Source organism: Leopardus geoffroyi, chromosome C1, assembly GCF_018350155.1.
Source record: "Leopardus geoffroyi isolate Oge1 chromosome C1, O.geoffroyi_Oge1_pat1.0, whole genome shotgun sequence".
NCBI classification, from domain to species: Eukaryota; Metazoa; Chordata; class Mammalia; order Carnivora; family Felidae; genus Leopardus; species Leopardus geoffroyi.
The window spans coordinates 159,976,326-160,003,666 of NC_059328.1; the positions used below are offsets into that span (position 1 = coordinate 159,976,326).

Consider the following 27,341-nt stretch of genomic DNA (forward strand, 5'->3'; position numbering starts at 1 on the left):
TGTTTCGCTGAAACTCTCCACCATTTTGGCTTCATGTAATGAGGTATTTGTAGAATATACAGTCGCATTTGATGTACATTTAAACTGAGTTTTTTTTGGTTTTTGTTTTTAGAAGGGGATGGTGGTAAGGAAACAAACCTGACTTTATTTTTGAAAGACAAAAACCAAAAATCTACGCAACTCCCAATTTAGATTAGGGTGGTTTCTACACTTCCTCTCCACATGCATATACTAAATAAAGCTAATTCACATCAAAGAAAGGTTTTTAAATTATATGCAGAAACTATACATTTTACCTTGTATCATTGCTGACTCCTGATGGGAGACCTTGGCTTTGTCTTAGGGAAAAAAGACATGCTTTAATTCTAAGGACAGAATTCTGTAGATCAGGCAACAATGTATGCTTCAAAAGATATTAGAGCCATAGACTGAAATTATTTAGTGACAGTTACCAATATCCCATATGAAGGTAACAGTAAATGATTCAGTTTGGCTCAGTTAGCCATCCTATACCTGCTGGGTTACTGGCATATGACCCAAAAGCTGTAGCATTTGTTGGGAAATACTTTAGGAAGAGATGGCGTATAAGTTGATTCATCTTTGACTCCAAATGACTACCTAAACTCAGGTCAGGGAAGCAGTGTCATTTCATGGCTTGTTTTCCTGCATTTCCACACTACGAGGCATTTTCACTCACTTGAAAATAGTATGATAACGCAGTGATCTAGTCCATACCACTTATTCGACCTAGTGTTAGCATCTCACTAAAACTTAGAAAACCAGGCATTTTCTTTTAATTCAGGACTTTAAGTGACAATTACTATGTGAAGACAATACTTTATGATTTGGAAAGACGAAAACTCAACAAAACTGAAAAATTTGCAGGCAGCATCTAAAGCACTCAATGAATGCTAACATTCCGTTACCATATCAGTATTTTTTAAAAATAAGATTTCTGTCTTAATCTATGGAAGAACAGGTATAGTAGCCCTTAGGCCACTCCTCATGGTGCTAAATGTTACTTACCCAGGACTAGCCTTGATAATGATTATTAGATTTACTTAAACAGCTTGAAGCACTTGATACTTGAAGTATACTTAAAGAATTTACTGAGCTGATTCTTAAGGAGCCAAGTCAGTTAATATCCTAAGTCTTGAAAGCTCCCTTCAAATGTAATTTTCATAGTCCTTAAATTTTAATTGTCACTGTTTATTACTGTTTTGGCTACATTCTCTACAATTTCAGCAGCATCTTAAAGAGACAATGTGTCTATATGTACAATGAAAAAACAAAATGGCTTGCAACATGAGAAATAAGAGCCACAGTTTAACTGTACAATATTAAGGAGAATCTGTGGTATCACCTCCTTTTTCCGCAACATGGACAACTTACATGTAAGTATCAGCATTATGAATGTGACAAATAATTCTTACAGGAGTAAAATACAACATCCTGAAAAATAATGGTTTCTACCATACAAGGCAGTTAGAAAATGTTCACATTTTAACAAATCTGTACAAACCACAAGAAACTTGTTTATGGGACCATCATCCCACCTTGCTGATAAGAACCTTCTAGAAATGTAGGATAAACATGAACAATTTATAAATCTAGTATCTATGTGCTCCACAGCCCTAGAACCCAAGAAACTGATTTAGTGAACCCTAATATGTCCAAGAAGGATCATTTTTACATGCCTTGATTGTTAATGAATGCCAACCTTTAATATCTCTCTATGATGTACAGTCAACTTGCACCTTTAAAGAGGTCATTAAATTTTTTAGCAAAGAAGCAACGTCATTTAGCAGCAATTAAAGCGCCTTCAAGAAGACTTAAAAAAAATACAATATCCAATTAGAAAAGCCGTATTTTTAAACATTTGTACAAGAATAAGCTGCTGAAACTTGGTAATTGAAATACAACATCTGTACAACAATTTACAATAGAGCTAGAAGGGAACTTTATCATTATCCTGCATAGAACTGGTCTGGTCCACATTTGGTCACATACTATCACTTGTTTATGAACAAGGCCTGGTAATAAAGGGAAAATAATCTTAATTCTAACATGTTGAAAACACCAGAGATAATGCAATTTAGTGAATTCAACTGATTTCAAAACAAGCAGCTCATTTTGTCAAAGGTGTAAAGTATCTAGAAATAACAGCTCTCCCATTAACATGACTAGTGTGTGTGGGGTGGGGAACGGACATGTGACTCCGAGGTACAACTTGGTAAAAGCCAGAATAGGCAAGTGACAAAGTCTAACTTTGTCCAAAGATGCTAACTCTCACATTCTACTACTACAAAACACAACTGTCACTGCCATTCAGTTCTTACTTTGGTTTCAGCAGGTTAACTGCTGAATGCTGAAGAATGTATCCAGGCACTATAGTTCTTGTGTTAGAAATATTTTTTCCGTGTGTTTTTAAATAATGAAAAACTACCCTTCATATTAGAACTCTCTAGTAACAACCAAATGTATTTAAGTATTATAAACGTTATTTACAGTGTTCCCCCAAACAACGATTTTTCTCCTTAGTATGGTATTCCTGTTTCTGTGCAACAGGCAGTCATCTTTCACTGCTTAAGGTTACAAAGTGTACACTTTATTCATTGTCCATGATCCACTCTCATACAAATGACGCTATGAAGAACTTCAGTTCACAAACAACCATGTCTGTGTGAAAAAGGAAACAAAAACAATCAAATGCTCTCAAACTCAAGTGTGTATCTGGAAGCAATTCAAAGATACCATGCCAATTTTGGAGGAAAATCAGTAAGTAATTATGCTTGAAGAAGGGGGTGTGGGGGATGCTGTGAGGCCAGCCATGTGTAAGTTTCCTGAAGAATTTGATCTTCTCATGTGCGGGAGAAGGTATGGGTCATTTGCCAGTTGGTGCACATCAAACCGATCTTCTTTTCGGTAGGCCAAGCAGCGTCTTATAAAGGCCTTAAAAAAAAAATTCAGAAGTTAAAATTTTTGTTTTTAAAAAAATGTATTTTGGGGGGAGGGGCAGAGAGAGGGGGACAGAGGATCTGAAATGGGCTCCGTGCTGACAGTAGTAAGCCTGATGTGGGGCTCGAGCTAAAGAATTGTGAGATCATGGACACTCAACTGACTGAGCCACCCAGGTGCCCCAATTTTTGCCCCTTCTAATCATCCTACAGAAGGATGAACACATTTAATAAATATATTTCATTTCATTAGTATTCAAATCTTTAAAATTCTGTAGCAATAAAATTCTTCAAATTCAACTCAATTCATCCTTAGTGGTTCACTTTAGTCTAAACGATTATTGCTACCGTTTAAACTTCCTGTTGGAGAGATGCATCTCATTTTTTAAAAAATTTACAGCTAGAACAAAAATTAGCATTTTAATCCCTTTTGGATATGCAGTTAATTCAGTGGCATTTTAAGTACATTCATCTTGTGAAACATCAAGATTGACCATGTCCAGAACATTTTCATCATCCAAAACTTATCCAACATCCAAAGCAGAAGTCAAAATTCTGTAGCCATTAAACAAGAACTCCCCACTCCTCCTTCCCCCAGCACTTGGTAACCACTATTCTACAAGTAGAGTAAGATTTGTCCTTTTGTGTAAGGCTTATTTCCCTTACCATAACGCTTAAGAGTTCTCCATGTTGTAACATGCATCAGAATTTCATTTCTTTTTAAGGCTGAATACTCCATTCCATGCAATTACCACATTGTATTTATCCATTTATCTGTTGACTGACATTTGCATTGTTTCTTCCTTTTGACTACTGTGAATAATGCTGCTGTGAGCAATGGTATATAAATATCTATTTGATCCTTGCCTTTGGCGGGGGGGGGGGGGGGGGGGGGGCATATACCTAAAAGTGGAATTGCTGGACGACAATTATTTTTAAAAACTGAAGTATAACTGACTGATCTATAACATATTAGTTTTAAGTGTGCAACCTAATAATTCGATATTTGTATATTGCAAAATGACCAGCACAATGTAACTAGTTAACATCCATCACCAAAGTTACAACTGTTCTTTAAGTTTATTTACTTTCAGAGAGTGAGAGTGAGCAAGTCAGCATGAGTTGGGGGTGGGGGGGTGGCAGAGAGAAAGGGAGAGAGAGAATACCAAGCAGGCTCCACACTGTCAGCACGGAGCCTTATGCAGAGCTTCACTTCATAAACCCTGAGATCATGACCTGAGCTGAAATCAAGAGATGGATGCTTAACTGACTGGGCCGCCCAGGAGCCCATTTTTCTTTCATTTGATAAATTTAAAATCTTATTCTCATAGCAACTTTCAAATATATAGTGTTATTAATTATAGTCACTATACTGTACATTACATCCCCATGACTTAATTTTTTAATTTACATCCAAATGAGTTAACATATAGTGCAACAATGATTTCAGAAGTAGATTCCTTAATGCCCCTTACCCATTTAGCCCATCCATCCTCCCACAACCAACCCTTTGTTCTCTATATTTAAGAGTCTCTTATGCTGTCCCCTCTCCCTTATTTTTGCTTCCCTTCCCTTATGTTCATCTGTTTTGTATCTTTAAAAAATTTTTTAACATTTTATTTTTGAGAGCATGAATGGGGAGGGGAAGAGAGAGAGGGAGACACAGAATCTAAAGGGGGCTCCAGGCTCCGAGCTGTCAGCACAGAGCCCGAATCGGGGCTCAAACTCATGAACCGTGAGATCATGACCTGAGCGGAAGTCAGTCACTTAACTGACTGAGCCACTCAGGTGCCTTGTATCTTCTGTTTTGTATCTTAAATTCCTCATATAAGTGAATCCCCATGACTTATTCTGTAACTGGAAGCTTTGACCCTACCCTCATCGCTTATTCTGCTCACCCCCTACTCCCTGCTTCCCACCAGTCTGTTCTTTGTATCCATGAGCTTGGATTTTTTTTTTTTTTTTTAGTAAGATTCCATATACAAGTGAGATTAGATGGTACTTGTCTTTCTCTGACTTATCTCACTTATTTAGCATAATGCATTTAAGGTCCATCCATGTTGTTGCAACTGGTGAGATCTTCCTTCCTTCTCATGGCTGAGTAATATCCTGTAAATGTGTGTGTGTGCATGTATATATACATATACACGCATATATACATACACACACACACACACATGTTCAGCTACTATGTTGTTTTCATGTCTTGGCTACTGTAAATAATGCTGCAGTGAACACAGAGGTGCAGGTGTATTTTCCAATTTGTGTTTTCCTTTTCTGTGGATAAATACCCAGAAGTAGAATTACATGATCACATGGAAATTGTATTTTTAATTTTTTGATAAAACTCCATACTATTTTCCACAGTGGCCATACCAATTTACATTCCCACCAAACTGTGCACAAGGGTCCCTGTTCTCCACATCCTTGCCAATACTTGTTTCTTGCCTTTCTAACAGCCATTATAACAGGTATGACGGGATATCTCACTGTGGTTTTGATCTGCACTTCCCTAATTAGTAATGATGAGCACCTTTCTGTGCCTCTGTTAGCTATATGTCTTCTTTGGAAAAGTGTCTATTCAGATACTGTGCTCAGGGCAATCAGATTATTTTCTGCTATTGAGTTGTACAAGCTCTGTATATATTTTGGATATTCACCCCATATCAGCTATGATTTGCAAATATTTTCTCCCATTTAGTAGGCTGCCTTTTTATTTTGTCGAATCCTTTGCTATGTAGAAGGTTTTTCATTTGATGTACTCCCACTTGTCTATTTTTGCTTTTGCTGCCTTTGCTTTTGGTGTCAGATCCACAAATCCTCACCAAGGCTGATGTCAAGGAGCTTACTGGCTGTGTTTTCTTCCATTCGAGACTCTCATCCATTTTTAGTTTATTCTCGTGTATGGTGTAAGACAGTGGTCCACTTCTCACAATATCATTTATTGAAGAAACTGTGCTTTCTCTACTGTATAGTCTTGGCTCTTTTTTGTCATAAATTAATCATCTATGCATGGGTTTACTTCTGGGCTCTCTATTCTGTTCCACTGATTTTTCCCTTTTTTATGCCAATATCATACTGTTTTGATTGCTACAGCTTTGAAATATAGTTCAAAATCAAGCAGTTTGATGCCTTCAGCTTTGTTCTTTGGCTATCCAGGGTTCTTCTGTGGTTCCGTACAAATTTTAGGATTGTGGAGTCTATTGTGTGGGTTGTGTGAAAAATGCCATTGGAATTTTCATAGGGAGTGCATTCAGTTTTCAGATTGCTTTGGGTAGTAAGGACTTTTTAATATTCTAATTCATGAGCACAGAGTATCTTTCCATTTATTTGTATTGTTTTCAATTCCTTTCATCAACGTTTTATAAGTTTTCAGCATACACATCCTTCAATTCCTTGGCTAAATTTATTCCTAATTTTATTCTTTTTGATGCAACTGTAAATGGGACAGTTCTCTTAATTTCTGTTACTAGTGTACAGAAATCCAATAGATTTTTGCGTACTGATCTTTATATCCTGCAACTTTACGGAATTTTTTTATTAGTTTTGGGTGCAGTCTATTTAGGGTTTTCTATATATATATTGTCATCTGCAAATAGTGACCTTTTTACTTCTTCCTTTCCAAACTGGATGCCTTTTATTTCTGTATCTTGCCTACTTGCTCTGGCAAGAACTTCCAAATACTATGTTGAATATGGAAAGCTGCTGCATTTTTCCTTATACAATTGTAAACTCCTAGAATTTTTCTTCTGCTGAAAGACTCCTCTCACCCTCCTTCCATTTTACTATAAGTTTATTCTGGCCACAGGGTATGATGCCGCTTTTTGTCATATTTCTTTCCTTTTTAAACATCTTTCTTTAGATGAAGGGAATGCTGAAGTGATACTTCTATTGGGGTTTATTTCTTAGGTTAATATGTATCAGTACACTTTTGAAAAAATTAATGGAATATAATCCGTATCTGTTTTTCCTTCTCAAACTGGTTTTATATTGTCCTTCAAAATGGCCTTTTATTTTTTAAAGAAATCTAACATTTACAAGACAGTACACAAATCCTGAGTGTATAGCACAAAGCAAATCTACGTAACTGGCAACCAGAACAAGAAAAAGAACTTTACCAGAACCTGTAGTCTCTTCATGCCCCTTTCCAGGCACTGGCTCTGTCCACAATAATCTCTTTCCTGATTTCTAATACTGTAGTTGAGTTTTGGTTGTTCTGAACGTTATTTAAGTGGAATTATAGCTTATGTTCTCTTTTGCCTGGCTTCTTTCACTCAGTACTATATTTGAGAGATTCATCCAATTTTTTTAACAGATAAAACATTCTCAAGGGATAACTGATTGTTTCCTTTTAATCCTGACACTAGAAATAACTTTAGCAGCTTGTCTTGAAATTCCCAACTTCCAGATACATTCATGAATGAAAGCATTTGTAGGGAAACTACAAGTAAGAGACATAACTTTAAAATCAAAGCTTAATCACCTTAAAAAGCATTCTGCACCTTCTCAGTTTGAAATTCATTATAAGTAATTTTTTTTTTTTTAAAACAAAACCTAACTTTTCTCATCATTATACCTTGGGTATTAGCTAATATTTACTAAAATTTTTTCCGAATCCTTAGGTCTTAATCATTTTCTGAGTGGTCACTGAAACCCAACATGGAGAAAAAAATATCAAGAGTGACTGATATGTTCAAGGCAGAGTTTTAGAAGATGAAAAGCTGCTGACAGCAAGGTTAGGAAGTCTACAAGGAGAAAATGTACTTCAGATGCCCACACCAGGTCAGTGGAGGTACTTGGTAAAGGTGTACTCTGTAAGGATGAGATCTGAAAAAGAACACATGCCAAACCCCACAAAAAACAATGTGATCTTCCCCATCCCAGATCTGAGGTGGGGGAGCCTAGGAAGAGCCTAAGGCTAGACTCAGGGATCATCAAATGGGACTTCTTTTTGGCACACTACATTCATGCCTGGTCATTTAGTTGATTCATTTAGTTTCTGTTCTCATGAAGGCAGAATTTAGATGCCAACATTGTCAGGTTCCTTTTAAAGGAGACATATTTACCTTATGAAAAATACGTGATATTCTTATTCTGAAGCATAATGAATTATCTTCTAAGAGTCATCCAAATAACTTGCTAAAGCACCAGTTAAGATGTAACAGACAAAATGAAATACAAGACGGTTCCAAAAAGCACAGAGTACAAAAAAACCCTAGTAAGTACATCTTCAGTTATGAAGGTCACTATGACCTCAATGAGTGGTAACATCTAGCAGTATTTTATCTATATTCTAAGAAACTATATAATGCCTGTTTATGAATTATCCTTATGGCCTAGACTACTCACACCAGAAAAAATGGGAACTTCATGTGTTTTTTTTCTCAGCAATTTCATAGGTTTTAAAAAGGAACAGATGCCAACAGGGCTCACAGAGAAATGAGCTTTGTGAGAAGGATAACAAAGCAGGAGTGAAAATACAAATGTGAAAGGCCAACAGGATGAAGGTGGGAAGATATAAGTACCGTAAACATTCTATTAATTAGAAATGGCTATTCTGTGTTACCACACAGACGTATGGATTAGAACTACAGGAAGCCACTATTACAGATTCACAGACCGCTACATGGGAAGCACAGGTGATGAAGAGGTCAGGCTTTTTCCACAGCTACTGTAGGGTGGCATACGGTCAACAGTGAATTCTGGAGTCTAGCATAAGTGAATACTTTGGTCCACAGCTCTCCTACTTACTAGCTAGTTTGCTTCTGGACAACGTACTTCTACGGTGGCTTAGCTGGCTTCCTACTTTATAAAATGGGAATAACAAGAAACTGATCTATACCTCATAAGGTTGTTAATAGATAAAGTATCAACACAATGCTTGGCACACAAGCACTAAATAAATGGTAGTTATTACTACTTTTATTACTTCTTATACACTTAAAATACTTCAGTATTAACCTAAGTTTGTGATTTTCCCTTGCTCTCCACAAAGCAAGCTGGTGTGATCCAAGAATCAGGGACTGTATTTGGGTCTTGAAAACTATCAAAACCAAAGACCGAAGAAACACTTTTCCAGAGCAAATAACCAGTCCCAACGGGACAGATTTCACTGTGGTAGTGATCCCTTTTACTTTACTTGTAAGTACAGTTGACCCTTGAACAATGTGGGGGTTAGGGGCACAACTGAAAATCCAAATATAACTTAAACGCCCAAAAATGTAACTACAAATAGTCTAGTGTTGACTGGAAGCCTTACCAACAACAAACAGTTGAGTAATATATATGTTGTAGGTTATACCTATTAAATGCTGTATTCTGTCAATAAAAAATTAGAGAAAAGAAAATGTTAAAATCATAAAATACTTTTACAGTATTGTACTGTTTACTGAAGAAAATCCACATTAAGTAGACCTGTGTGGTTCAAAAGTCAATTGTACTTTGTTTTAAGCACAATTTATGAAAAGAATTACTTCACAAAACCTATTTACACATAAATTTAATACCTTTGCTTCACTGCTTACAACTGGTTTTACAGGGAACTGGACTTCTGTGGCTTTTAATATTGTATTTTCTTGAAGAATGTCTTGTTGAGATTGATTGTGACCAAATGGCTTAAAAAAAAAAAAAAAAGAATAAAATGTTTAAATATTTTGTGAGAAATTTCTAAGAGTAATTATCAGTGAATCCCCAAGATACAAATGATTTGTATTCTAAAAAATCTTGTCCTCAGTTATTTGGAACTTGGGATGCATTTTCTTAAAACAAGGTTCTGAGAGCAGGCTGAGTAAACCCATCTAATCAGTCCTCCACATAGCTTAAACGTTGTGAATAAGCACAGAAAATAATGCTGTTACAATATAATCAAGATAAAAATATAAAAAATCAAAATTATGACTGGTCAAAAAATTGAAATATGATTAGAGGAGTAAGAAGCAGTGAAAACGTCTGTGAAAATTCCAAAGAATAAAATACTTGATCACAATACACTCCCTTCAATGACAACTCAGGGATGGGAAAGTGTCTATGGCAGCTCACAGTTCTGACTTCAATATAAAGAGAGGTTTGGAAAGAATTAAGGCTAAGTTTGATGAAGTTTCCCCGAGAAAGCTAAACTGAGTAGGAGGAGGGGAGACAATGTGAGCAAATAGAGAGAATGGAGAATGAAAAGTGTTTTCCACTTTCCAATATCCCTAAATAGCAGAAAATGTTAGCACTATTAACAGCTTCTTTTACTTTAAAAAAAAGGGGGGTGGGGGTGGGTAGGGATGCCAAAAGCAACTTAAATAAGCTGCCTGGCTTTCCTTAGAAGGATCTACACTGACTTGAAGTTAGTTAAACTTTGCATTTAAAAAGGAAATTCAACTTATCTCCACACCGTACTTTAACTTACCTTTCTACCATAAAGACACTGAAAGAAGATGACTCCAACTGACCATACATCAACCTTGTTGGAAATCTTTGGTGGTTCTTTTCCAACCACAAAACACTCAGGAGGTAAATACCTATAGTTTTTTTGGGGGGTGGGGATGGGGAGGGTAGAAAACAGGAAAGGATACTGTTAAGAATCTGTAACTTAAAGCCTTCTCAATGTACATTTCGAATACCCAGAACACTCCTATCATCTATACATAAAACCTTAGGACTTTTATCAATGAAAATGACCAAAACTCTTGAAGCATTTACATCCTTGTGTTATCTGACTCTAGAGTCAAAACCTACAACTTTGTGATGAAGTCTGCAATATACACATATTATGTATATGTATTATATATACTAATAAATTTTTCATTTCTGTAAACAATATATATATAATCATTAGAAATTACAATGTTCTAACTTGAGCAAGCAATAATAAATGCTCTCCCACGCCCTTTCACCTGAGTTCAAACCATAGACAATTCTCTTCCTAAAGCACCTATCTGACCACCTGGTTCTTCCTGTTTAAAAAACTGCAACATCATGAACCACCAGCTTAAGACCTCCTAGCTCTTGTTGGTACACACAGACCCATCCTAATCTAGAAGCGACTTAAAATTTCCAAAATCTGCACTCCCTCTTCTCCTTCATCCCCACACCTCCTCAAACTGGCTAGGCAAAAACAATTCACTTGGTTCCCCAATAATGCCCTCTGCTGCATCCACCCCCCCTACCCACCACCTTCCTATGCTTAATATGAATCTCTAATGCCTTCCCTGACCACTCCAATTCATTTGGTGAGTACCTTCTCTCTTTTAAGAGCCACTGGACCTTCATAAGCCTTCTCTGTTTCCTCCAGGCTGAGCTTTGCTCCCTCCCTACGTAACCAGCAGATGTTATGGTACCTCTATTATGGCATTAAACTAAAATCCCACTAAACTGTGAGCAGAGCTCAAGGAGCTCTTATTATTCAATGTGTAGTTTTTGAACATAGCAGCATCTGAAATATGTTAAGAATTCAAAAATACTATTTTCTATTTTTAAGTTCATAATTTTATATAAAGGAAAAGTAAAAATAAATTTGTCACACCTTAGATTGTAAGTAAAAAAATCCACCAGGGATGCAAGCATCTCCCACCTTAAAATTTAGATAAACTTAAAAAATCCTGGAAAGGAGTTTTTTTTTTTCCCTTTAGTTTTATACTATGATAAAATCATTTACATTTCAGCAGAAATGGATAGATTTCTTAAAAAAAAAAAAAAAAACTTTTTGAAAAAGAACCAACAAAAATGACCAATAATTTATTTGGAATGTAAATCCTTTTCTACCCCCCAAATCAAGTAAAAAGCCAGACTTGTTTTATGATAAAAATATGTATTTTGTGTATATTTATGAAACAAGAATGGCTTGTGAACACTATACTGCACTGTCTCTTGAGGCAAAAGGGTAGAACCAGAGAGAGAAATTGTAGGGAGAGAGACCCAAAGCTGGAGAGAAATGACCACCAGGACTTAGTGAAAAATTGCATTTGAGGCCTGAGAGGAAAGGGGGGACAAAACTGATTTTCTTCTAACTGGTAACTGACAAATAGTTTATACATTTCTGGGGATGAGATGTAATTTGTGAAAGTACTATATATATGTATTGAAAAGACTGTAGAGAACATCCCAGTTTACCAAACACACAGCTAAAAAACTTATAACCATTTTTAAAAACGTTTCTATGGGAAATACATTCCAGGTTACTACATGGAAATGCTCCAGCCCTCCTGTCAGAGGTAAATCTCCTTGCCCAGACCTCCACTAGCAAAGCCGGAGTGCGAGGGAAACAACATAGCAGGAAACTCTGCAGAGGAAGGACGATCTATTATTTAGAACTGTCTAAATCGACTACGTCAAGCTGTCGTCCATAGAATCCAGGGTTCTATAAAGGAGACTCGATGCTGCAACTCTAAAGACTGCTGATTGAGAATACTAACTTTTAGGGGGTTACTAATTTGATAATTTTCTTTAAATATGGAAGAAAAATCCATGAACTACTATCTTACTCATATTCCTAGAAAATGGTACAAGCAGAATTTGAGAGAAAAATGGTTTTAGAAGAATATAGGGAAAGTGCAGTTCACACAGACCGGCGGCATCCTGTGGAACTGGTTATTATGTGCCCAGGCTGTGTGAAGACTGTTCTAGAAACTAGTCTCCATCCTGTTCAATGAAGTTGTGTACAGTTCTCTCTCCAATTAAAATTTTACTCCTTTTGCTAAACGAAGTTTGTTTTGAAATCTTATAGTCTTATGTTCTCCACTTTGGTGAATTTGACCAGAAGTTTGAAAATTCACTGAGAAGTGATTTTTGTCAACACCTTGGTACTCTGAAGGGAATGACACTCATTTAGACTTAGATCTATGAATCTATAGTTCTATCCAGAGTTTATACATATGAAGTTATTAAAAGGGATTTCTGAGAGTCAAGTCCAAAGACCAAGAATATGCTAAACTTCTTTCCCATTGTAAGATCAATGCAATCTTCATCTTCAACAAAAACCAAAAAACTTCTACAATGAGGGCTTCATGCTTATGACTATTGCTTGTAATAGTTATGTTGTTTTATTCACGTAAGTATTTTTACTCATGATACACATCACTTGAATATACAGAAAGAAAATCCGTAATTTTCTATGTGAGGCGTTTCTGGCTGGTAGATACTGAAGTCACTCACTGATGCCAAGTCATTCTTCCTTCACTTACGTCATATTTATAGTTAAGAGCAGATGAGAAAAGAAGGCTGATGACAGGAATCTCCCTCTTGACTCAAACTTCGTATTAGTACCCCCTCACCACAGTAATCTCCAAAATACATGAACATAAAAACTAAACTCTCACAAAAAGTAGTCTACACAATTTCCATTCAAAATAAATTATACATTTACCAGTAAGTGCCTGCCCCTTGAGAAGTTAGATCCATTCCATCTACACCATAGCTATCATCATCCATAATCTTCGATAGACCAAAATCAGTGATTTTGATTTCTCCACATGCTGTGCCATCTACCAGAAGAATGTTTCCTAAGAACAAAATATAAGGTTTTTTTTTTTTTTTTCAATGACACATAGATGAAAAACATTACTATGCTAGCTGACTTGTGGGCAACAAACAGATATTTAAAAATACATAGTTAAAAATGTAATCAAATTATAATTTTAAAGTGTGGTAACACAATAAACATTTTAAATTCTTCTAGTATTCCATGGAGTTTTTTGTAAAAAGCTAAACCACAAAGCATATTTGCAGATAACTTAATAAATAAAAACCACAGTCTTTAAAGCTTAAAAAAATAAAATTATTTTGACAAATTTTATTAATTACCTGGCTTAAGATCATAATGTATAATAGGGGGTTTGATTTCATTGAGATATCTTAGTGCATTTACAATTTGCATTACAATAGACCTAGCTTCCTTCTCTGACATTAATTTATGTTGCTTCAGATAGAAATCCAAGTCATTGCCTTCACAGTATTCTAACACTGTACAAAACCTACAATGAAGAGAAAAAAAATTAGACTTAAAATATCACCCAATAATTATCACAGTGGAGAAATGAAGTGTATATCATAACAGAATAGGGAAAGCAAAAAAGCAAACAGTTTTTCTTAAAAACTAAATCCTTATATTCACTTACGTATCTGTATCCAAGGAAAAATAATCATAGAGTTTAACTATCCTAGGGTGATCCAGTTCTTTATGTATTCTATATTCTCTGCAGGCATGTCTATGAGAGAAGAGAGTATATTCATTCTCCATGACTATTAAATGTACTTTCACTTGATACAAACCAGAAAGTATTAATATTTACTTGTGGTAGTTTTCCTTCTTCTCATCCCTCCAGCTTTTATTAAGCTGATGGATCTTCACAGCAGCATATCTTTGTTCATAAAGGTCAAAAGCCTAGAATTCAAGGCATAGTAGAGTTAGGACCAAAGATCAACTGAATAGCTGAAGAGATTTCTACAAATTTTTTGGTGATGATTTTTGCAGTAATATGGAATTAGAACGTACACTACAGTTTTTGAACTATGATTATATATAGTTCTATGACACATTTATTACTGGAAACAAGATACAAATTCCATCATACTACATCAGAGAAAACTTTAATGTGAATTTTCATATTCAAGTTCATAAATACCAATATACTGAATCAAGATAAAACAAAGTTATTGTTTTCTTTCTTTACACATGAATCTGGCCCCTCTCTACCGGCAGTAGCAGTAAGCAGCCAACAGAACAGATGGCTATAGTGTGTTTTTTATGGGCCGGACAAAGCAAACCTTTTTCCTCTACCTTTTTCTAGCAACTCCCCACTTCTTTAAAAATAAACAGGTTCTTGGGGCGCCTGGGTGGCGCAGTCGGTTAAGCGTCCGACTTCAGCCAGGTCACGATCTCGCGGTCCGTGAGTTCGAGCCCCGCGTCGGGCTCTGGGCTGATGGCTCAGAGCCTGGAGCCTGTTTCCGATTCTGTGTCTCCCTCTCTCTGCCCCTCCCCCGTTCATGCTCTGTCTCTCTCTGTCCCAAAAATAAATAAACGTTGAAAAAAAAAAAAAATTTAAAAATAAACAGGTTCCTAACAATTTCCAACTGTTTAAAAAATTATAAACTTTGATTATGAAACTGTTCAAATATAACCATAACCATACCACATATCATTTTATCACACCTAACTACATCAATAATTTCTTAAAATCTCTTCTAATACCCAACTTGTCTTCAATTTTCACTGGTTGTCTTAAAAAAAAGGTTCTTATACTGGTTTGTTCAAATCATCAGCCTAATTCTTACATAAAAAAATTAAGAATGATTAGTATTCTTTTAAGGTCTTGGGTAATTTATAAATTAAAAACAAACCACACTTGACTGTCATTAAAGAGAGATCTACTAATTTAGGTTCTGTTGTGATTTATACATAAAGGTGTCCCTTTATAAAACTTTTTAAAAAATATTCATTTTTGAGAGAGACAGACAGCGAGGGAGTCACAGAATCAGAGGCATGCTCCAGGCTCCGAGTGTCAGCACACAGCCTGATGCGGGGCTTGAACTCACAAACCACGAGATCATGACCTGAGCTGAAGTCAACCACTTAACCGACTGAGCCACCTGGGTGCCCCTGAAGGTATCCCTTAAAAAAAAAACACTTAAGGGGCGTCTGGGTGGCTCAGTTGGTTGGGCATCCAACTTCGGCTCGGATCATGATCTCGCGGTTTGGGAGTTCGAGCCCCACATCGGGCTCTGTGCTGACAGCTTGGAGCCTGCTTCGAATTCTGTGTCTCTTTCTCTCTCTGCCCCTCCCCCACTTGTGCTCTGTCTCTATCAAAAATAAATAAATGTAAAATACATAAATAAACACTTAAAAGGTACATATTTGTAAGAATGAAGGTCCCCAGTCCCTACTCCCCACACCCCCATCAACTTAACCTAAAAATAAACAGGAAACACAAACTGCTTGTCACATAAGCCTGAGATGAGAAATAATATAGGATTCAGTAGTTAAGAATATTCACTTTGGAGGCAGAACTCATCAACTATATGGGGCACCTGGTGGCTCGGCGGGTTAAGTGTCTGACTTTAGCTCAGGTCATGATCTCACAGTCCATGAGTTCGAGCCCCACATCGGGTTCTGTGCTGACAGCTCAGAGCCTGGAGCCTGTTTTGGATTCTGTCTCTCTCTTCTCTCTCTGCCCCTCTCCTGCCCACATTCTTTCTCTCAAAAATAAGCATTAAAAAAAAAGAACTCATCAACTATAGAACTTTGTGCTAATAGCTTCTTAGCCTTAGTCTCATTTGTAAAGTTTGGGTTGTTGAGAGGATTAAATAGGGTAGAGCATATAAAATGTTAAACATGAACTAATTACAATATTAAAAGTTTAAAGAAATAGAAAAGGATAAAAGTAAAAGAAGCTCATGTGAAAGGATGCAAAAAAAGCATAAAGGATAATAGAAGAGAATAAAACTTTAAGTACACTAATAAAAGTTATCAATATATATTTGATTTATATATGATACATCTTTCTCTCAAGATTAGGGGAGTATAGTATACCCTTCCCATAGGCTAATGTGGTAATTACTGAGCAACTGATTCAGTATTTTCCACCTTGGTATAGATAAAAAAGTGTATTTTTTGATTTACAGTCTGCTTCTTTCCCAGTGGACCTGGCCACCACGAAAAGGCTTTTTGAATGGGTTGGAAAGAGTGGTGTTTAGTATTTAGATCAGTATTGAAGATTCAAGTTATTAGGCCCAATCTGCATTTTCTATTTGCTATATAAGTCTTTTCTTCAAAAAGAAAAACCCCTTTTAGCCCCCACCTGTGGCATTAAAAACAGTGCAAATACTGTAGGGCAGTGGCAGAAGGTTGTCATGAAAGGTGTTAGCAGGCTCAAAAATTGGGCAACTCTAAGGCTGAGCTAGTACTAACTGTACTTTGGTGATTTTTAGATCCAGAGTGAGCTACTATGATCTTCTTTTCTACTTCGTGGCCTGGGTAAGCCTACTTGAACCATTAAGTGCTTGAGGATGAACTATTGTTAGAATCAGAGAACCAGGAATTGAGAGAGAGCTCACAGATCACTCCTGATGGGTGAGGAAAGTTGGGCCCACGAGTCTTAATGCTCATCCAACTTAGCAAAACAAAAACAAAATGACTCATAGTTGAACTAAGATCAGAACTGAAGTTTCTTGAATCCAAATCCCATATTATTTCCCAGAGTAAGAACTAGAATCTAGGTTTGTTCTCAGTAAACCAAGAAGGCACAGTCCTTGTTTCACTGAACAGAGAGGATTTCTAATAATAATCTGATGAGCTTACATTTGCTAAACACTAATATTCTATGTGATTTCCCTGTGATAGCTCATTTAATCATTACAACAATTCTATGATGTAGGTACTGTTATTATTCACAGATGAAGACTGAAGCAGAGTTGGTGTCATAAGGCCAAGTATATACAGTTAGTAAATAGGAGTCAGAACTAGTCAGGATTCAAATCCAGCCTGTCTGGCTTCAGAACCCAAGCTCTTAACCACTGACTACACCAATACATAACAAAGCACAAAGTGTCAACAAAGAACTATAAAAGGCAGATCAACTGTGAAGCCTTCTGTAAGAATCGAAATTTAAGGTGAGTACAACCTTCAATATGACTTCATCCTAGCTATGAGCAGATGGGAAGCCCCTGGGGCTTATAAGCAGGAGAGTGAGATGATCAGATTGCGTTTTATAAAAAGGCCACTCTAGCTACAGTATATACATCAAAAATTGGAGAAACTCAGCGCCCCAAAGAAGGTGATTAAGTACGAGGCGCAGGCAGCAATGCAAGTAAGAGACAAGGAGACCTTGGGCTAAGAGAGGACAAGGGTCATTGCTGGATTTGAGAGCTTAATGACATTAGTAGCAGTAGGCAGCAGGGACTGGTTTTATGTGGAGGGAAGGGAGTTAAGGGAGAGGTGGAATGAAGAATGGCTCCTGTGTTTTTCATCTGGGCAGATGAATGGTAACGCTATGTACTGAAGTGGGGAGCAGTGTTAGAAGAAAAAGGTTTTGGAGAAGAGGAAGGTAACTTCTATTTCAGACCTAAGTTTTCAGTCCATATGAAGCATCCAAGTGAGGCAAACAGACTAAGTTATGTACACCAACAGGTATGGAGCTCAGAAGGAAGGGGTAGAATGGCTATACGTACACTGATACAGTAATGGCATTCATTCATTCATTCATTTCATTTATTGAGAGAGAGAGAGAGAGAGAGAGAGAGAGAGAGAGAGAAAGCACAAGCAGAGGAGGGGGCAGAAAGAGAGGGAGACACAGAATCCAAAGCAGGCTCCAGGCTCTGAGCTGGCAACACAGAGCCCGACGTGGGGTTTGAACTTGTGAACCATGAGATCATGACCTGAGCCAAAGATGGACGCTCAACTGACTGAGCCATTCAGGTGCCCCCAGTAATGGCTTTTTTTGTAAAAGTGAAAAATCCTCTCTGGATTTCTTTCAGTTAGGGAGCACAGGCACTAATATAGGTCTTTTTTTTTTTTTTTTTTTTTTAATGTTTGTTTATTTTTGAGAGAGACAGAGCACACAGAGAGCGAGAAAGACACAGACTCCGAAGCAGGCTCCAGGTTCTGAGCTGTCAGCACAGAGCCTGATGAGGGGCTCAAACTGTGAGATCATGACCTGAGCCAAAGTTGGACTCTTAACTGACTGAGCCACCCAGGCACCCCCTCTAATATAGGTCTTTTGTAAAAAGTGAAGAAGCCTGACAAAACTTCAGAAAGCAGGAGATACGCTTCCCTTTACGCCACTCTTGGCTTATGAAAGGTTTCACAGTAATGTTCTATTTTAGATAGCTGGGGAAACCTGTATTTGAAAAGGAGTATACAGAATGATAAAAGACCGTAGGAACTACAGAATTTTAAAGGTTGGGCAGAAAGATACAATGTAAAGTGAAAAAAGGTTAAGATACAAAACACTAAACATGGTGACTAAAACTTTTTCTACATTTACAGAGATGCATTTAAGAAACACTGGCCTTGGGGCGCCTGGGTGGCGCAGTCGGTTGAGCGTCCGACTTCAGCCAGGTCACGATCTCGCGGTCCGTGAGTTCGAGCCCCACGTCAGGCTCTGGGCTGATGGCTCGGAGCCTGGAGCCTGTTTCCGATTCTGTGTCTCCCTCTCTCTCTGCCCCTCCCCCGTTCATGCTCTGTCTCTCTCTGTCCCAAAAATAAATAAACGTTGAAAAAAAAAAAAAAAAGAAACACTGGCCTTAAAATAGGTAGAAATTTGGGTAAATTCAGGACATGTAATACTTGTGACACATGTTTAAGGGGTACAATCTTTCCATAAACGTACTATATTAGATGGCTACCTGCCACTCTTGATTCTAATGACTGTTATCAGATTGGCTACTGATAACTAGGTGTCAGATATTAGCATGACACAAGGATAGTGTCCAGATTCTTGAGACAAGACAACATAAGCCACCAGACTATTTTGTAATGAGAGCTGAAACATAAAAATCAATCAATAAAAGACATGTACCTCTCTCTTTTTTTAAGTTTATTTGTTTTGAGAGAGAGAGAGAGAACATGAGCAGGGGAGAGGCAGAGAGAGAGAGAGCAAGAGAATCCCACACATGCTCCGTGCTACCAGCATGGAGCCTGACATGGGGCTTGAACTCACATATCATGAGATCATGACCTAGCCTAAATCAGGAGTTGGATGCTTAACCAACTGAGCCATGCAGGCACCCCAAGACAAATACCTCTTTAACCATGTACTCCTGTATCTTTGCTCTATTAGTGTGAAGAAAAGAAAAAAATTTACATTACCTTATACACTTCACTAAAGCCACCTCTACCAAGCAGATGAAGTAATAAATATCTTTCATTTAACGTTGGGTGATCTTTGAACCTTAAGGTGGGAGAAAAAGACACTTAGGCATGCAAAAAACACACACAAAAAAGATTTCTTCCACAATAAAGTTCCACTCTCTCTTCTACTACTCTGAGTTATTGTTCTCAGTTACTCCACTACTAATTTCTAATTCCATTCTATACTGCTTTTCTTTCTCTACTTGCGTGACTACTTTCCATCTTAACTCTTTGGTGTTCACTAAGCTGAACATTTACAGCTGAATATTCAAGTTCAACAACCAAAATTATAGCACTCTGATAAAGACTTTTCAACTATCTTACTTCCAAGATCTTTATGAAATCCTGTAACTACTCAGAAGAAATTATTTCCCTTGTAGAAATATACTTTTATATTGAGAGGATGGTTAATCCAGATTTTACAGTACTGACATATGATTAAAAATAATTGTATTTATAAGTTGGCCTTCATACATGATTAAATTTTACTCTTTGGACTTGTATAAATAAAATTTCAATTCCCAATTAAAAAAAGGAAGCTTTAAAACGAAACTTAAAAATCACTCACAGATAATACTACTCTTATTACTACTTAACACTTATTGCTTTTGCTATATATTAAGCATTCACATGTATTAACTCATTTATTTCTCAGCCAACCCCTTCTAAAGCAGGACTTGCTACCATCTCTTATTTTACAGATGAGGACACCACCACACAGAAAGGTTAACTAACTTGCTCAGGTCAACCAACAGTTAATACATGACTGCACTTAGCAGAAAAATGTGATTCCAAAATGTGTGCCCTTGACATCAAGAAAACAAAACAAAACAAAAACAAGAACAATGACAGCTCTATTTTTTTTAATTTAAATTTTTTAATTTAATTTTTTATTTTTTAAAATTTACATCCAAATTAGTTAGCATATAGTGCAACAATGATTTCAGGAGAAGATTCCTTAATGCCCCTTACCCAGTTAGCCCATCCCCCCTCCCACAATCCCTCCAGTAACCCTCAGTTTGTTCTCCATATTTATGAGTCTCTTCTGTTTTGTCCCCCTCCCTGTTTTTATATTATTTTTGTTTCCCTTCCCTTGTGTTCATCTGTTTTGAACAATGATAGCTTTATTAACTCCAGGTGCAAATACATTATATTTTGTTCAAAATCAACTGAATGTAACTTTGACAATTTTTTTTTGTTGAAGAACTTGTTAATAAAAGAGATTTTGCTTGGTTTTTTTTTTCTGTTTAAGTAAACTCTACCCCCAGTGTGGGCTCAAACTCACGACCCCAGATTGAGAGTCACACACTCTACCCACCAAGCCAGCCAGGCACCCCTCTGCTTGGTAAAGCTGTAACAATTCACTTGATTTTCATCAAGTGGACTAAGTCATATCCATAAATAAGTTTGAACATAATTTTCAGAACAGCCAACTGTAAATTAGTTTTGTCCTACCTGCTTTATTAGAATTTTCATCTGGTACATTTTAGGTTATTCCATAACTATATCATTTCGTTCACCTTATACAGAAGAATGATCTGTGTATTTATGAATTATACAAATACAATGATCATGGATAGGCCTTCTTTTAAGCAAGATTATTTATAGTTCACAAGAGAAATTGGCCATTTCCAATTCTGAGATTCAAATTAAGTCATGAAGCTTTAAATGACATGACAAATCTCACAGATAAAGGATAAAAAGACCACCCTTCCTTTCCTGTACATCAATTAAATCCAAGTAGTGCCTTGCTTAATTTCTATCTTCTTCATAAAGTTCCCACCAGTCATCTCCTCTTCTTTTGAATTTCTTTAGCATTTAGTATCTATGGCACTCATTCTGATAAGCAGGGATTAAGGACAGAGGCTATACCTTGAAACTTCTTTTCTGTTTCTTCTACAGTTTTTGCATAATGATGAAAACACGGCTTACTGAAGTCCCGTTGGTTGAAATAATTTCTCCTTCACTACTGTAATACTAACTTTGGTATTCAGTCAACAAACATTTATTTTGTGCCTATCATGTGCCAGGCACTGGTCTAGGCTCTGGGGATACAGCAAGAACAAAACTAAGCCTCGGCTCTCATGTAGCTTATGTTCTAATTGGAGGAGATAGACAAGAACTGGAAAATAAATCTGTAATTCCAGGCAGTGATAGATGCTATGAAAAAATAAAGCAAGGTAATGATAGAGAGGGAATGGAGTGAGTCAGAGACTGCTATTTTAGAGGGTGGCCCAGGGACAGCCTCTCTAATGGTCATTTGGAGTGCAATAAGGAGTAAGCCACTTAGATATTCAGAAGAACAACATTTCAGGCAGAGAAAATGGTAAGCATAAAAGCCTTGAGGTGGGAATGTGCTAGACATGTTTGAGGGGGCCAGCTTATCTACAACATATAAATAAGGGGAGGATGAGAGAGATGGGAGTGGTGAGGTGGCCAGAGAAAAGATCATACAAGGCCTTCTGAGCCATGGGAAGGACTCTGGATCGTTTTCTAAGTGTGATGAGAAGCTACCCAATATGGAAATATTGTGTTTATGCTCTTCACAGGGAAGGAAAAAACTTTTATCATGTAAAACTGTAAAATATGAATAATGACTTACTGTGAATTATCTTCATTATTTATTCTTTTGAGCTCTCGAATGTGAAGATTTCTGACTCTTTCCAAACGTTCAAGTTCTGCCTGGATTTCTGCCTCTTCCTGAAAATGAAGAGAGGGGACTATAACAAGCTCAATTTATTTGCAATATAAAAAAGATATTTTTACCCATGCATCAATTTTTTACAATGACGGGAAGAATAGTATATTATAAAGTACCACTGAGTTAAAAGACCAAAGTGCACTTTCAATGCCTGAAAGATGGAAAGAGATAAGGCAAAAAGCCTATTTCAAGAAACCATCCTCCACATAAAAATCTATACCTAATGAGATGCTGAGTTTTATTCTGTACTACAAGAAATCTATTTTTATAACATCTAAACTGAAAATGACTGCAAGGTAGTCTGAAACTGACTTATAACACAAAATGAGAGCTTTATTTCTGATACATCCTGATTTTAATTTAAGAGGGAATAATTTAGCAATACAAAACAAATGAAATGAAGGTATTTTACAATAGTTAAAAAAAGGAAGAAGACAGAACCACTGATTATTTCTAGGCCTTATAGTGTTTGATATACACAAACATGCACACACATACAATCTGACCACTCAAGTAAATCTCTCTGTAATCATAAAGAGACTAAAATAAAAACTGCACGGATAGCTGTGGCAGATCCTCAGTTATTAGAGCAGATAGAGGCAAATCCTAATGAAATTTTCTTTCACATTTGATATAAAATTTTTGAAAATACTTTTCATGTCTCAAAATATACAATTTTGAGAACATTAAAAAAAAAAATAAGATCCCAAATAAACAATCACCCATCTTACATATCTCTTTGTCAATATAAATTTGAATACTACATAAGGGACAGATAAGAATATATCAAATTTCGGTGGAAAATTCTAGAAATGCCCAATTTTATAGTATTTTTGAATTAGTGTTTGTTGAGGAAATAAACAAATACAAATTGCTTTGGCCTAAATGTGTATCCGCTATCATTATAAATCTATACCAAATGGAATAGAGGTTGTTTTTTAGTATTACACTTAAATATTTCTGTATTATATTAGCTCATTTTCTTTTAATGATTTATCTTCTGATTTTAAAAATCCTTTATCTAAAAAGCAATTTTCAAGTTTACTATGAAAATATTAATATCATTTCATTCCAAAGCAAATAATAGACATATAAAGTCTGTAACACCTTTATCTAAGGCTTAAACTGAAAAGAAGATTCTAATTAAGATAAAGAAAAACAAATGTTCACAGATTAAAACAACTAAATCTAAGTATGTTGTTTGTATTCCACTTGACCCTTGAGGTTATTTTTTTATTGTTTTAAAATAAAACTCAACCACTACTTGTTACAGAGATATTTAATATAAAGTAAAAATTAGATGACAAATAGAACATTTAAAAATAAATTTAAATGAAGATCAGCCTTCCTAGAATTTTGGAGATCTTTAGAAAATAGACACACTAAACAGACTGTCTTAATTTAACTGAAACTAATGCACTTAATACAGCTTCAGTCACAAATATTCCTTATTTCAATGAAAGAAAGAAAGGTAATAGTCTAGGGAATTAAATAATTGAAGACTCATTATAAGGACATGAAATAGATTAAAAACTTCTGGAACGATACTCAAATCACAGTTGTCTTAATTTAGTCATATGAAGTACAGTAAGGAACTGGCTGTAGAAAATGTTTGGGAGTATGAAAAAATTCAAATTCATTTCTAGCACAGAACATAGAAAGTGGCAACCTTTTCCTTTCATATTACTAACATTTGCTGTCTTAAAACTTGCCATTAATTTGATTCTTACACATGCAGGAAACTACTAAACACTTGGTAGTTTATAAAACTAAACACTTGGTGGATTTTTAAATATCTGATAAAACTATGAAATGCCTATTAGGATACCAGATGAAAAATTGTTTTAACTTTTATTTGAAATTGTGGTAAGGGGATACTATTTCAAAAGTGAATTTACAGAAACTAAATCTTACTGAATCAATAAATATATAATTATGAGATCCAACTAGATTGTTGACACATAGTTACATGTGCTTAATATTTTTTGTTAATCTTCAGAGGTTTATCCAATGGCAGTAACCAAGATCACAAAATACTTATTAAAGAAGGTAAAATGTCCATCCGTGTCAGTTAAGTAAACTTTTTTATCCTCTATAAAACAAGACAAATATGTCCCATAAAATCTTACAATACAAAAAGCACAGGCAAGCTGCATTTGGTTTGAATTATAAAGTTTACAGGAAAAAACAAAATGATGCCAGAAGCACTAAAAAAAAAACAAAAAAAAAAAACAAAAAACAAAGCTAGATCCTATGTATTTAAGAGGAAATGTCAAGGGAAGGAATTATAACCAAGTCTTACATACAGATAAATATAAATCCTCTATAGTCAGTGAAATATATTTACAGCTCCCATATTCTAGTTTACTATTTATTCCACAGTATCTTGGACCTTAAACCAAAGTGACATACTTCTGGGGGGAAGATAATTCTGCAACTCTTATAAATAATTTCTCTTAAACCCCACTGAACAAAGGATATATACTGTTATGGACTAAAGGTTTGTGTCGTCCCCCCCCCCCCTGCCCCAAATTCCTATGTTTAAGCCCTAAACCCCAATGTGATGGTATCTGGAGATGGAGGCTTTGGGAAGTAATTAGAATTAGATTAGGTCATGAAGGTGGGTCCCACATGATGGGATTAGTGGCTTTATAAGGAGGAAGGGAGAGACATCTATCCTCCCCATCCTGTCCCCTCTTTGTGAGAGCAGAGAATAAGACAGGTGAGGACTTGAGAAGACAGCCATCTAAAACCAGGAAGAGATAGATCCTCACAAGAAACTGAACCTGCTAGACCCTAATCTTGGATTTCCAGCTTCTAGAACTGTGAGAAAAATTTTAAGACACCCAGTCTATGGTATTTCATCATTACAGCCCAAGCAGATTAATACACATACTTTTGGGCAAATGTTAGGGCAATACTACCTAGTACCCTTTCCTTATACAAAGAGGCAAGACCCAATTTTGGTATGGCCCCAGGGTACAACAGTCTAGAATACAGTAGTCTCATCAACTAACTTCTATTTAGCGCAGATCATGTCCAAATATAAATAATTTATATTTAGTGCAGATCTATCCTACAGACTACACTCTCCTTGCTTGAGATCAACATTAATCTCTGGGCCATCCTCAGAATTAATCGTTTTCAGAGGGTTCAGGAGAAGCAAGTATGACCCAGGCTCACAACTAACCTGAGTTCATTACAGAACAGAATCCTCAAACCATGGCAAAACTAGGCAAGCTTACTAAAATATAAGAGAGATAATCCAACCAGATAGCTCATGCTTAATAAGAATACCAAGTAAAAATTCCGGAGTCATCTACTAGCTGAGCAGTTATCTAGAAGATACAAAGAAATAGCATCTCTGGAAAGGAACTGGTCTCTGTAGGCAATTATGGCATACAAGGGACATGGGTAAGAAGAGACGGTTTTAGAGAGAGAGGTAGATTTGGTGATCACATACAGTTTTAAAAGGACATGGCTCCTTTCTGTTGAAACAGAAAGCTGTAGCAACGGACAATTTAACAGTATTTCTACCGCTATTTTAACAGTATCTTAAAATAAGCTCTTAATATTCTGAATTAAAAACCAAGTCATACAAGTATACAACAACAGATCTCAATATTGCCTTACTGTCTAAGCAACCTGTGAAACACACCTTCCAAAATTTACAGCTTTTAAATTTTTACGTGGAAGGTAAATTTCACAGCAATTCAACCAAAAACGTTTGTCTCTCAGCAGAAGTTTGACATAGAAATGCTTTCTATTTGTAATCAAAGTCTTTTCTTGCAACTTAATGTCCTCTTGGCTCAACACTCTAAGCCAAAAGTCAGTCACGGTACTAGACAATCTCTGCAAAATGCCAGGTGAAAACTGCTAGGTGAAATTCTGAGCATTTCCCATAATGGCAATTTTTAAAAGAGCAATTACTGAAAGGTGGGGTATGTAGGCATTAAAGCTATAAAGCTTTAAGAGTTATAAAATGCATTATCACAGGTAAAACTGATACATTTCCTGAAAAAATTAAACACCTGAGTTTATATTTCTTTAACAAATCTTGAATATGTTACATGTTATACACACAAAAAACCTCTTTTTGAAGTGCTGCTTTTCTATAAAGGAAGATAAGATAGAAAGGATTTTAATGTATCATTCTCAACTTGCCTATATTCCAAGAGGGTTGGTAAAAAAGAAATTCTGCATAGTGTATTATGAAGATTGTAGGAGAGAAAAAAGCATATCACTTCCAACAGTCTATTCAACAGCACTATAAACGTTGCTTGGTCTAGGAAAACAAGTTCAGAATGAGGTTTCAAAAAGTTTAACTCCAAATTCATTTCAGTAATATGAACAAATATTAATCCCTCAAAAGTTAGTATCTGCAGGTCCTCAAATTTTTAATGTCATAAACTATGTCATTCTAAAAGTTTATCACCAGAAAGGGAAAGGAGAAATTAACAAAAGGCACTATTAAAAGCTAATGGAAAGAAAGGGCAGTGCAGAAAAAAGAATTAAGAAGAAAATCATTACCAGTTTACTTCAACTTTATCCCTATTGTGTGTTCCCAGATTATGTCTATTACATGCTTTCAAATATCCTACCTATGGATGTGAGAGATATGAACCATTGGAAATACGAACCAACCAACAAACCAAAAAACCATGCAGATAAAGCAAATCTGAATTTATAGAGATTGGTTTTCAAACTATTGCCCATAATCCTATTTTTGCTTGAGTATATTGTATAGATGGAGGACTGGGGTAGGAGGAGAAGGGACAAAAATTACGAAATTCCTTGGGGAGTGGAAGGTTTCTTTCCTAACTACATAAATCCCGTCACTCCTATTCCCAATCAC

The 27,341-nt window shown here is 36.1% G+C and overlaps 1 protein-coding gene across 2 annotated transcripts in view; it reads right to left on the reverse strand.

The window, feature by feature from the left end:
• Positions 1-1,188: 1,188 nt before the first annotated feature.
• TLK1 (tousled like kinase 1) overlaps positions 1,189-27,341 on the reverse strand; it is a 147,019-nt gene continuing 120,866 nt past the window's right edge. For both annotated transcript variants that reach the window (XM_045480166.1, XM_045480167.1), the window contains 9 exons: positions 22,388-22,485; positions 19,744-19,825; positions 14,231-14,322; positions 14,057-14,146; positions 13,743-13,912; positions 13,306-13,441; positions 10,351-10,462; positions 9,464-9,571; positions 1,189-2,952 (listed from right to left, as the gene is read on the reverse strand). In XM_045480166.1, coding sequence (XP_045336122.1) covers positions 2,776-2,952; positions 9,464-9,571; positions 10,351-10,462; positions 13,306-13,441; positions 13,743-13,912; positions 14,057-14,146; positions 14,231-14,322; positions 19,744-19,825; positions 22,388-22,485 — 1,065 coding nt within the window. In that variant the 3' untranslated portion in view covers positions 1,189-2,775. The remainder of the gene's footprint in view (positions 2,953-9,463; positions 9,572-10,350; positions 10,463-13,305; positions 13,442-13,742; positions 13,913-14,056; positions 14,147-14,230; positions 14,323-19,743; positions 19,826-22,387; positions 22,486-27,341) is intronic.